Raw genomic sequence first — 12863 nt, 5'->3', positions numbered from 1 at the left:
TATTCGCCTCAATAAACTTAGTGTTAGCTGTAGGGCTTTTGTTGTCCTTTGTGTTTTGTTTATGGTTGTAGACTTGTTAATATGGTTTATCTTTCCATTTAACTCTAGTCACCAAATAATTTGTATATGTCGTTGATTCTGGATGCTCATTTCATTGTAATGCATATTTCTTTCTGTTTAACTCTAGTCACCAGATAATTTGTATATGTCATTGAGCTGAAAATAAAGTTTAAAAAAACCTAGCATAATCAACCCATATGACCAGAAAAGCTTTTGCAGACCCAAGTCCTTGTATCAATGATAAAACCCCTACTTCAAACAGTTTGTTGAAAGCACTACTAAGTTGAAATAAGCACCTTTTAGAATCCTACTGAAACTGCTATTTCAAATGTTGATCAGGGGCTTTGTCTGATATAGAACACATTTTTGTGAAAGTTCAATTCAAAAACACTACAAAAAGTAGCACTGCTATAAATCATCATCTCATACATTGCATGCATAGCATTTTATCAATTTTAAAGCATTATTCTCAGTAGTTCAATAAAAGTGCTATAAATGATTTCTAAGCTTTTGATTCTACAACATCCCTAGGACTTGCAGTGCAATTTTGGGCCTGGTTCAGGTTTTTTGGCAGTAAGCACGCCTCAATACAGTTGTGCTGCAGCAGCACTAACCTGGACCACAAAAGAGAAGGGAGAAAAAAAAAATCTAATGATTATCAACTTTAACTTGCAGCTGTGTTCTCAATCAAGGTTTTTGTTTTTATTTTTTATTTATATATTTTTTAAAGAACTTTGATTGTAGACCAACACTGCTTCAACTTTGGGTGCTTGGTCACAGACTCCACCTCCCTTTACTATACACAAATCTCTGCCACCCCAATTAGCCAATTTGCTTCACCCACAACATGGCTGGTATGGCAGAATGTAGGCAATTTAGCTTTGTTTTTTACTTTGATTTTTTTACCCTAACACGTCAAAGGGTGCTTTATAAAATGAATTTTGAAATAGATTTTATGTCTAAAATATTCTATCTGACAATTAGTGACAACCCAACAGTCTCAAAGAAAAAAAAAGAGGTAACATACCATCCTCTTCCATGCTTAATTTTCCAAATGGAATCGTTTCAGTGTATCTAGCATTATCCGTTTAGTTTCATCATTAGGCCGCATCTGCCAAAGTTCCTTAGCTACATTCTCTCGCATGAAAGACTCAGTACATCGGAAACTATGTGACTGTCAAAAATATATATACTACAATTAAACAATAAAACAAAACACCAACAATGTCCTCCAAACAAAGAAAAGAAAAACTTATGAAGAATCTTCAAATGATACAAGCTTGGCATAGAAACTAGAATGCACTAGAACACACTTGTTATTTGTTAAGCTACATTCAAAGTAAGCAATAGAATCAAGATCTCACCAACCCCCTCTTTTTTTTTTCTTTTTTCTCAGGCAACTGCAAAAATTCATAAATCAAAGTAAGCATATAGAAAACACTACTTGCTCTTGCAAATTAAAATACATGTAACTTTTGCTTTCAAAAGAACAGGAAGTAATTTTCAAAGAACATCAACCAAAATCAAACCTCATGCCTTCAACACAGAATATACAAAAAACATAATTACAAAAATAGGGAGAAGCAAATTCCACTTACCCTGTAGCACTGGAGGAAGCAGTATCGTGAATTGCAACGCGGGCATGTATATTGTGAAAATTGCTTCTGGCACCTACCGGGAGAGAGAATGATGAATAGATATAATGAACTACTCAATAACCTCAAATTAAATATAAAAACTTCAAACATTACAAATACAGTAGGAGCATGATATAATTCAATATAAGTAGGCCATACAAACGTATGTCATGCATAAGCAGTGGTAACAGATAGTTTATAGAGCATATGCATATAAAAATAGGATTTGTTTAACTTTAGCATATACTTCACTATGCACCAAAACTAATACCGATATGCTAATTGCATTTGAATAAAAAATTCAAGCTATAACATTTTTTATATAAAAAAAGAAAAAGAAAAAAAAAAAACAGTTTGGGGAGGAACATACACATGGCAAATTATCCGGGAAGGAGGGTTCAATGGGGATGAGTTGGACTATTTATCAGAGGTGAGGATTGTCCTGTCCATGACTAAAAGCTTACTGAGACTTAGTACCAGTGAGACCAGTTGCTTGGTTTGGATTGTTCTCTCAATTCAGCTTTGAAAGCCCTAGAATTGCAGTTGGTAGAGCAGAAGAGTCTCACAGGTCCAACTTTTAAGTTAGAATCCACCTGACTCAATTAATTGATTGTACCTGGTAAGAAAAGCACCAAGGGCTGGTGTGAGAGGCAAGACTAATTTTTGTTAAAAAAAAAAGTAAAAATCATCATTAATGATAATGTAAGCTAAGGAACATTAAAATCATCCAAAAAAAAAAAATGATGAATTCAACATAACGCAATTGACACCCTCTGCATTTCTACTAGCTGAATGTATGTGTATAATCTACATATAATATATGCTAGCCTCTTCACACAAGTGCACGTGTAGAGACTCTAAAAGAAAATTTAGAAAGTTCCAAATTTTGCAAATCATTGAATTTGTTAAAAGCATTAAAGGTGATCATTGCAATAAAATAAAATAAAAAATAAAAAACGAGAGAGATTGATTATAAAAAGAAAAGAAGAAAAAGAATTCTCTTTATTTATTTATTTTTGGCCTATCGGTACACAATCTCAGTTATGGACACAACGAAACAAAACACAGCTACAACTAACTGACTAAGAACACTGCAACTACAATTCAATTCCCAAGTATACAGAACAGAAATGGAATTACCAGTAACATGACCTTTCTTTAGTAGCTACATGCGCTTTTACTTTATCTCTCATATGAAGGACTACAGACTAGAGTCACTAGACAAAAATTTCTTCAGACTTGACTTGTTCACCTTGGACAGTTTTGTTTCTTTGAATCCAAATATGGCAGACTGTATAGTAGCTCCCCATGTCAGCTTACTAATAACAGCTTGTAGACTACTCCATTTCCATTTGTTCAAACCCGAATCCACCACCTTTTTCCATTCAGTTGGTGGGTTAGAGTTCAAACAAAGATCCTGATCTTTTTCCAAACTCTCTCAGCTTATGTCTCCCATATTTCTTGTAACTCTACAAATGCTCCATTGCTCTTGCTCCATTGGTAACTGTACAAATTATTCAAAAATATTTATTCTAAGAAAAACATCAATTTAGAGAAATGGCAAAGAAATGACAGGTCCAATTCTATCTAATCACAATGATCATTCGACATGGTCTATAATTAACAAAACTCCAAGGAAAAAAAAAAAATCTTCCAAGTTCCAACAAAAAAGTAAATGGGCAAATATCAAAATTCTTGGCATGCAAAACTTAATAAAATTTAAACACAACTTCATTTTGTCTCAAAATCAAATGGGAAGGCTTGTGGGAAACATAGAACGGGAAATCATGTTAGAATATAAAAACAAAAAGCATAAGAGAAGAGAAGAAGACCAACCCGTTTAGTTGCAAGCTTATTAAGCCGCCCAAGTTTATGAAATTTCCTTCTCTCTCTTATTAAAAATGTTTAAAAATATATATTTTTCCTCTTTTTTTTAATCTTTTTCATTTTATATGTTTTGAATTCCAAAAGGCATTCGAAAAATAGAAAAAAATAATAAAGTTTGTCAGAAAATAAAAGCACAATTGAAAAAAAAAAAGTGTTTTAAGTTTGTAGTGGAAATGTGAGAAGTGTAATTCTTTCGGCTTGTTCTTTTCCCCCCCTTTTTTTTTGAATTGTAGGCTTATAATATGTACGGTAAATAACATTTAGTTGCCAAAAATAAAAAATAAAAAAACTCAACTGGAAAGCTTTTGACATAATTAAATTTAATTATCATCAATTAACACTTCATTAAAACTTTAAGATTAGACGAGAAAAAAAAAGGAAATAATAGCTAAGAATTAAAATTTGGGGGCAATTTAGTCATTGTGTTGGAATGGGAGTTTCCACTCATGAGTCATGATTTCTTCCCTTTATTTTGCATCCTTTTTATTCCATCTCCAACTACTAAACATGAGGTTAAAGTCACCTCATTTTTAATTGATGATCTTTTTAATAAAAATAAATAAAGAATAGGGTAAGAATTGAAGAATCAAGTTTTTAAATTTATTATTAAGAATGTTATATATATATATATATATATATATTTTATTTAACAGAGAGAGTTAACATATTTTTAATTAGGCATTATTTATTTGGCTAGATACTTTTTAAAATCTCACATATTTTTTAAATCACAAATATACTTTTACTTTACACCTTAAAAAATTTAAATAAAATAAACCAGCGAAGATCCGAACTAAACACCATAAAAGAGTGGCGAAGAGAGATGGCACCGTTGAAATCTCTGGAGCAAGAGTATCCCATTTTAGACTCAAACTTCCAGTCCTTCTGTGCTTCTCACGACATTTTCTCAGGTCACCTCTTCTTTTCGTTTTTGGGGGGTTTAATTCTTTTATAGATAGAGCATATATAAATTGAACTTTTGTGAATTGTGACATAGCTTAGGGCAATTGTTTCAGATTAATCACCATGAATCAATGCCAGCAATATAAACAAAATTTTGAACTCTTTCCCTTCTTAAATGAATTATAATTTTGCTTCTACAGTTGAGGATTTACTCTTGCATGACCTCTACGTATTAGCTGCTTTTGCGGAACAAGAATCTAGCTCTGAGAGATTAAAGCAGGTTAGCTTCTACAGGAAATTTTTGTCAAGGATTACATTTCAATTTTTTTTTTTTTGGGTTTAGAATTTTATATAGCATTATAAAGTAGGTAATTTTTAACCTGTTTGATCATTTTGAGCAATTAGGGGATTGCCCAAGTCCTCTCTATCATTGATGGTCAGCATCAGCCATGGTTGAATGGTATGGAGCTCTTGGAAGATGCTCAAAGGAATAAAAATGTGTTGTCCACTGGATGTGAAGGGTAATTTGAGCATATACATTGTCTTAATTCTTTTGCTTCAATGATAGTTTGATTTTATTTGAATACTTGATCAAATGTTTTGGGTCGGCCCCGATTGAAAAATAAAAAAGGTTTCGGGCTGTGTGACTTTTAGGATTGATTTGTTACTTCATGGTGGATTGCGTGTGGGACAGTTAACGGAACTTGTTGGGCCATCGTCATCTGGTAAAACACAAGTAAGAAAAACTTCATTCATGATAACAATTAGTTTTCCTGATGAATGCAAATTCCTCTGGATCATGTCTTCATGAATCTATTTGGGTTTTTTAGTCATTGTTTTGTCGTGGCATGCTTAAACCTACTATATGATCCGGACATCATGATGCAATGGTATCTCTTCTCCCGTGGCATGGATATTTCTTGGCTTTAAACACTTTGGTTGGTAGTCTTTTAGTTATAGCATAAGCACTTAAATCATAATTTTAAATGTACAGTTTGTATTTAGTGTACAACTTATCCACTCTCGTTAATGTCTAGGTTTGCCTACTAGCTGCCTCAAATGTTGCAAAGAAACATATCGGCAGTGTTGTATACTTAGATACAGGCAACTCTTTTTCGCCCCAACGTGTTACACAGTTTATTTGTCAGCATTCTGATCCTGCCATTGATCAGGTTAAACATATTATCACTTTTTTTTTTGGGAGTGGGGAGGGGGTGGGGGTTATCTTTAATCTTCCATGCAATATAAGCTTTTTGTCTTAACTATTTTTCTCCTTTTGAAATTATGTTTTAGGCTAAACACACAACTCTCCAGAAGGTAATGAACAACATATCTTGCCAATCGGTGTTTGACATATTTACAATGTTTGATGTGCTACATCAGCTAGAGTTCAATCTGAGATCTCAGGTTTGCATCGGACATGAAGCACTTTGGCTGGTCTATTTTGGTAGAATTTCATTTTTGGATTATTAAACATATGAAAAATGTTTCAGATACAGGGAGGAGATTGTAAGGTGCAGTTGCTTATTGTTGATTCGGTGTCATCAATGGTTACACCAATCCTTGGAGGCAGTGGTTCCCAGGGTATACATTCTTGTATGGAAATCAGTGTCACCTGTTAAAAAAAATAAAAATAAATTGAAGAAATAAATTATACTCCTTCACCAAAGTTTTATAATCGCTCTTTCTCTCAAATTGTAATAGTAACATTACTTTTATGAATGCAAAACTTCGTCAGCTTGATTTAATTGATTGATACTCTTTGGTTCCTAACAAGTTCTCTTATCTGTTCAGTACATAATATATCTTTGTGTTGGCAAAGCTATTCAATATAATGTTTTTGGGTTCAGGCAGTTTCATTTTAATATTCCTCTCTCTCTCTCTCTCTCTCGTCTCTCTTTCTTTCTAGTGATTGTTTATTTTATGATTTTTCTCATCTACATTTTAAATATAAACATTTTGTGCCAAGTTTTTCATACTTTTTAAGAATTCAGTCGAGTTTCAACATTGATGCAGCTATCATACATTTAATCACTTAATTGTAAATCTTAATTCAGATTTTACCAACATTATTTCTTGAGTTATCAGGGGAGTCATTGACAGATTTTATTTTATTTTATTCCTTTTAAACTCTTGTGAAGCATTCCAAATATTCTGACACTGCACATTTTAGAATTACAGTCAATTTTTGAAATAAAATGATGCAAGTTTGTTAATAACCATTGAGCAGAGCTTATTTATTGTACCTATTTTTTTTTTTTTGGTATAAAGATTTCTTGGAGAGGATATAAACTTTCGTTTGCCTGAACTAAATAAGTATTTTTGAAAGTACTATTTGTCTCTAGGTAAGGGGGAATGTAAAGAGACTACAACTATCTTGAATGTACCATTTGTGTTCCAGCATAGCAGTTTGAAAGCCCTAGCCTATTGTGTCACACTCATGAGAAAGTGGCATTTTGTTTTGCCATAGACTCTGAGTTTATGATTTTCAACCATAACATATCACCCCCCCCCCCCCCCCCCCAAAAAAAAAAAAACCAAATTGGGACATGAGAAGACATTTCTTTTTCTTGTTTTTGTTTTGATTTTTTTTTTTTTTTAATTTCTTTCTCTGATTCTTTAGGAGGAATTCTATTTTTTCAATTCTATTATTTGTCTTTCTATGCACTAAATAGAAAGAAGTTTCTCTTAAGTTAAGTATATTATTTGTTTCTTGTCATTTTAGGATGTCGCTTTGTCAGGGATCTGTCATGTTCAACTAGCTTTAGTTTAGTAATTGACTGGATTGGTCAATTAATACAGGGCATGCGTTAATGATTTCTGCTGGATACCTGTTGAAGAAATTAGCACATGAGCATAATGTTGCAGTACTGGTAAGTTTTAAAATTATATTATTATTTTATTTTCTCGATAACTGAGAATCCCAGCTTCTTTAATTGTATTCATCAATGCAGTAATTTAAACCCAATTTTCTCCTTGCTAAAAAATTATTTTGAATAGGATCCAACTCTACGGATAAGGCTAAAAGCCAGTGATCTTAAGAATGGGTTTAGAAACAAGAAAGGGAAGAATCAGAAAAAAGGACGAAAGATAGTTTAAGTAATCTTTATTTGCATGTTATATATTTCTCACTGTTCATTTGTTCACAGTTGTAGTCCACTCTATTTAACATAATCTTCCTAGAAGACCTTGATCCAATGTATCAGTTGTTAATGCAAAAAGAATAATGTATTTTATCCAGCTTGTCAATATAATCTTTTCATTGACTGGCACCTTCCTAAACTTAATTTTGACCTGTAAAAATAATAATAAATTGCTAAAACTATTACTTGAAAGGATAGCCTATTTCTGCCCTGGTATTGCCTTACATCCTTTCAGTTTATTGAAGTCCAATTGTCATGGCATTGACTGGTTGCATAAAAAATGGAGAGTTAAGGTTCTGGAAATAGAAAATTTAGTTTTCAGCTTCCAATTGTTGATTTAGCTGGGTATAGTATACCTTGGAATAAGACTGCGATTGGATTTTTGAAGGTGACTAATCACACAGTGGGTGGAGATGGAGGTATCTCTAAGCCGGCTCTTGGAGAGAGTTGGAAAAGCATCCCACATGTTCGGCTTCTGCTTTCCCGTGATCATGGAGGCAGCATCTGTAATGTTTCCATACTTAAACACCCATCCATGGTAGAATCCTTTGCATTTTTATTCACAATGTGTGCCATAGACTTATCTCTCTCTCTCTCTCTCTCTCTCTCTCTCTCTCTCTCTGTGTTCGGCCTTTCTATAAACTGTTTTTACTCCATATGGTATTTCTTTTTTTATTCACCCTTTTTAATTTTTTTCCTCAGGCTGTTGGTAAAGCTGCAAGGTTTATGATTCACAACTAATGACATAGATTATGGAATATAAATTCTCTGTCCCATTTTGGGTGTTCCACTTTATTCACCCATTGCAATATGCCATATATTTGATTTTTTTTTTCTATTTTAAATTTTGGCTAATTTATAAAGAATATATATGAGTGTGTGTGTAACATAAAGTGGAAAACCCAAAATGGGATAGAAGATTTTTATTCTAAATTATGCCTCTATTGTGGAAGTGAAGTGTTTTGTAATGATATCAAGAATATTAGCAATTTTTTGGAGAATTTTTTTCCTTCTTAAGTAGTTCATTTTTATTTTAGATTGAGGGAGCTGTATTTCAAAAACACATACTAGCTTTGATTATATATATAGTGAAACTGATATTTAGGGCCCGTTTGGTAATCTTGTTCTAATAACGTTTAAGTTTTTTGGGAATATATGTGGGTGAAAAAGTGTTGTGAAAATATGTATTGTGTTGTTTAAACAACGAAAACTATTATTTAAATACCCCTACCAAACACCTCCTTAACTTTTATGTATTTGTTTGCTTTGCTTTTCTTTTTTTGGTCACGATGTTCATGAATTTTCCAACTATTAGCATGGTATTTTTTTTTTCCTTATACTTACTAGTAGAAATAACATAAATGGTGGAAACCTTTCCAAATTATGGAGAAATATTACTCGTGCTAGTGAAAAGTTTTATTTGTACTAAACTACCATATGGTTTATAGTTTGTTTATTTTTATCTGGTAAATGAGACTTTTAATTTTGGACTTTTGGGATGGTTTGAGATAGCATAAAGTGCAAACTAAATGAGAACAGTGGATAAGAGACAAGTGAAAAATTTACCAGCTTGTTTGAAAGAACTTATTTTCATTGGTTTATTGGATTTAAAAAAACAATGTGGACAAAAATATGACTGCATCTAACAAAATTTTTTATAAAGTTATACATAAGTTCAAAAATAATTCTGACAAGCACGCCCATTATCTTTGCCATAGCCGTCAGTGATATTTGGCACTTGAGCCTGGTAGAGTAAGAAGGAAGCAAAATTTTACGTGATATGCTAACAAGGTTATATTTGAAATTGAAACTTTTTGCCAAAAATACTATAAATAAAGGTAAAAAGTAATTGAAATAGTACAGTGAGACCTATGAATAGTGCTAAAAAGTGCAATAGGACTTATGAACAGTGACAAAAAAAAACTAAATAAAAAAAAAAAACTAGATTTTTAAGCCAATGCCAAACGCAATCTTAGATTGCGTTTGACATTAGGTTAAAAAGCCAACTTTTTTTACTATTTAACTTATTTTTGCTATTATTCAGCTTATATATGCGTTTGGCATTGGCTTAAAAAGTCAGTTTTTTTTACTATTTAGTTTATTTTTGCTATTATTCAATTTATTTTTGCTACTATTCAGGAGTTTCACTGTACTTTTTAATATTATTTATGGGTTTTATAATATTATTTTAACTAGTTTTTACCTCTATATACAGTATTTTCATAAAAAAGTTTTCAATTTCAGCTAAATAAACTGTTCTCAAATGGAGTCTTAGTGTCCGTTTGGATACAGCTGAAAAATGAAAACTGAAAATACTGTAGCAAAATAATTTTTAAATATGTGAATAGTATTGCGGGACTTATTTTTAATAAAAAGTTACTAAAAAAATGCGTGAATAGTGTGCGCACAGTGGGTGCTGTGCATTTTGTCCCCTGCCTTTCTGAAACGCAGCAGGAAAAAAAAAAAAAGAAGGAAGGCTGAAAACGTGCAAACGCACAAACACAACCACAAAATGCTGAATCCAAACCGGCACTTAGTTACTCAAGATCCAATGGCTAATGCAAAACAAAGTACATTTGTCAGGTTACAAATAATCATGAATGGGATTAAGGTGAACATATATACATAGGAAATTTGCAAGAGAGTGATGAATATAGTTTAAAACACAAAACAACAATATCGCATAATTAATTTAAACAGCAATATTGCATATCTAATTTGGTTTTATGTTTGCACGATCTACCATAGAAGTTGTTTCTTACTTAGATGTCGAATGGAAAAACATTCACTCCTGTAAATCTTAATATGGCTTTTATGGATCTTGGTTATGTGGGTTCCCAATTCACTTGGTGTAAGCATTTCACGGATGGGCATTCCTTATGGGAAAGACTTGACCAAGGCTTAGTAGATAATCCTTGGTTCATGAAATTTCCAGGTTCTAGAGTTTTTCATCTCCAATGCAATTCTTTAGATCATTGTCCACTTTTAATTAACCTTTCGGGGTTTGATCCACCACCTCGTAAGCGACCCTTTAGATTTGAAGAGATGTGGCTGTCGGATGGAAGATGTTTCAAAACTGTGGAAGCTTCATGGTCCTCGATACATGGTGGAGCAAGTGATGAGTGCATATTAAAGCGGGTTGAGACTTGTGGAAGAGATTTAGCTTGGTGGAACAAAAATATTTTTGGGAATGTCAAGAAAGAATTGGAGAAGAAGAAAGCCCAATTGGTTAAAGCTGAAAAGGATTCTATTGTTAGTGGGGTGAACCATAAAGTCCGTGAGCTTAAGGAGCAAATCAATGTTCTCCTTGATAGGGAAGCAAGGCTATGGTGTAAACGTTCAAGAGTATTGTGGCTACAAAATGGCGACAACAACACCAAATTTTTCCATTGCTGAGCAACTAAAAGACATAGGAGGAACTTGATCCGTGGAATTAAAGATGAAACAAATATTTGGCAGGTCAATTCAGAGTTTATTGCTTCGGTTTTCATCAGGTATTACAAAGAATTGTTTACCACTTCAAAACTGGACACACAGATGGATATTCTTGATCACATTCCACGGGTAATCGCAGAGACATGAATGCAACACTTACGGGTTCATTCTTAGAATCAGAAGTGGTCTCAGCACTAAAGCAAATGACCCCTTTGAAAGCTCTAGGCCCCGATGGAATGCCTCCATTATTCTATCAGCACTTTTAGGGCTAAGTGGACAATGATGTTACAAGCTCAGTTTTATCTTGGCTCAATTCAGGTACTCTCCCTCACCCCTAAACCATACCTTTATCACCCTTATCCCTAAAACAAAAAACCCCGAATTGGTTCCAGAATATCGCCCCATTCGTTTATACAATGTTCTGTATAAAATTTTCTCTAAAGTTCTAGCCAATAGACTTATTTATCATCACTGAACACCAATATGCCTTCACAAAAAATAGACTCATCACTGATAATATTTTGGTGGCTTTTGAATCATTGCATTGTATGAAAAATCAAGTTTCAGGGGATACAAGTTACATGGCAATAAAGCTCGATATGAGCAAAACTTATGATTGGGTTGAATGGGTGTACCTTGAAAATATTATGAGAAAAATGGGGTTTAGTGAGCAATGGATTGGGTTAGTCATGGCTTGTGTTCAATCAGTGACATATTTGATTCTAGTTAGTGGAGAACCCTACGGTTTAATCCAACCAACTAGAGGCATTCGACAAGGGGATCCTTTGTCTCCTCTTCTTTTCCTCCTTTGCACTGAAGGACTAAATGGCCTCATACAACAGACAACTTCAAGGGGGATATTAAAGGGTTCTCTTTATGTCGGAGGGGACCAAAACTAACCCATCTTCTATTTGCAGATGATAGCCTAATTTTTTGCAGGGCAACCCAAAGGGAGGTGGGCATATTTTGAACATCTTGGAAAGATATGAGAAAGCATCGGGGCAGAAAGTTAACAAGAATAAAACAGCAATTTTTTTTTCCAGCAAATCAACCAAGGATAACGACAAATATGACATCAAAACAGCCTTGGGGTTACAGGAGATAGAACACTATGAGTAGTATTTGGGTCTACCTTCATTGGTTGGGAGAAGTAAGAATCAAAGCTTCAACCTCATTAAAGAAAAGATATGGCGAAAACTACAAAGTTTGGAAGGAAAACTTTTGTCTCAAGCGGGTCGTGAAGTTTTGATTAAGGTGGTCATCCAAGCTATCCCAACCTTTACTATGGGGTGCTTCAAACTACCATTGGGGCTTTGTCACGATATTGAAGCTTTGATCAAGAAATTTTGGTGGGGACAAAAGGGGGAGGGAAGGAAAATTCATTGGTTGAAATGGGAAGAATTGACAAAATCAAAACTTGAAGGAGGAATGGGGTTTAGAGACTTGACTTTGTTTAATGATTCACTTTTGGCCAAGCAAGCTTGGCGACTTTTAAAAAATCAAGACTTACTATTCTATAAAGTTTTTAAGGCTCGATTTTTCCCAAAGTGTTCAATAATGGAAGCTAAAAATTCGAGGGGAGGGGGGGGTCGTATGCATGGAGTAGTATTTTACATGGGAGGGATGTCTTAAAAAGGGGGTGTAGATGGAGAATAGGAAATGGGAAATCTGTGGGCATATGGGGGACTAATTGGCTTCCAAGGCAGCAAGCTCCACAGGTCTGTTCACCAATCTGTGATTCATTGGCTGAGGCAAGAGTGGAGATTCTTATTGATAGTGAATCGAGATAGTGGAACCA

The 12863-nt window shown here is 33.6% G+C and overlaps 1 protein-coding gene across 4 annotated transcripts; it reads left to right on the top strand.

Moving 5' to 3' along the window:
• Positions 1-4376: 4376 nt before the first annotated feature.
• Positions 4377-8739, top strand: LOC142607153 (DNA repair protein RAD51 homolog 4). Of its 4 annotated transcripts, none has more exons than XR_012839247.1 (10): positions 4377-4495; positions 4688-4767; positions 4893-5008; positions 5142-5223; positions 5525-5659; positions 5781-5894; positions 5981-6071; positions 7213-7360; positions 8019-8168; positions 8333-8739. XR_012839247.1 is itself a non-coding variant. In XM_075778578.1 (10 exons), exons 1-10 carry the CDS (start codon positions 4408-4410, stop codon positions 8341-8343), a joined length of 906 nt encoding a protein of 301 aa, XP_075634693.1. In that variant the 5' UTR covers positions 4377-4407; the 3' UTR covers positions 8344-8739. The 4 variants fall into 4 exon arrangements, 3 of the variants coding, with proteins under 3 accessions (XP_075634693.1, XP_075634692.1, XP_075634694.1); XM_075778578.1 differs by having other exon boundaries at positions 7290-7360; positions 8019-8136; XM_075778577.1 differs by having other exon boundaries at positions 7290-7360.
• Positions 8740-12863: the final 4124 nt, after the last annotated feature.

The sequence above is a fragment of the Castanea sativa genome, chromosome 8 (assembly GCF_040712315.1).
Source record: "Castanea sativa cultivar Marrone di Chiusa Pesio chromosome 8, ASM4071231v1".
NCBI lineage: Eukaryota > Viridiplantae > Streptophyta > Magnoliopsida > Fagales > Fagaceae > Castanea > Castanea sativa.
This window is presented reverse-complemented; position numbering and strand designations above follow the sequence as displayed.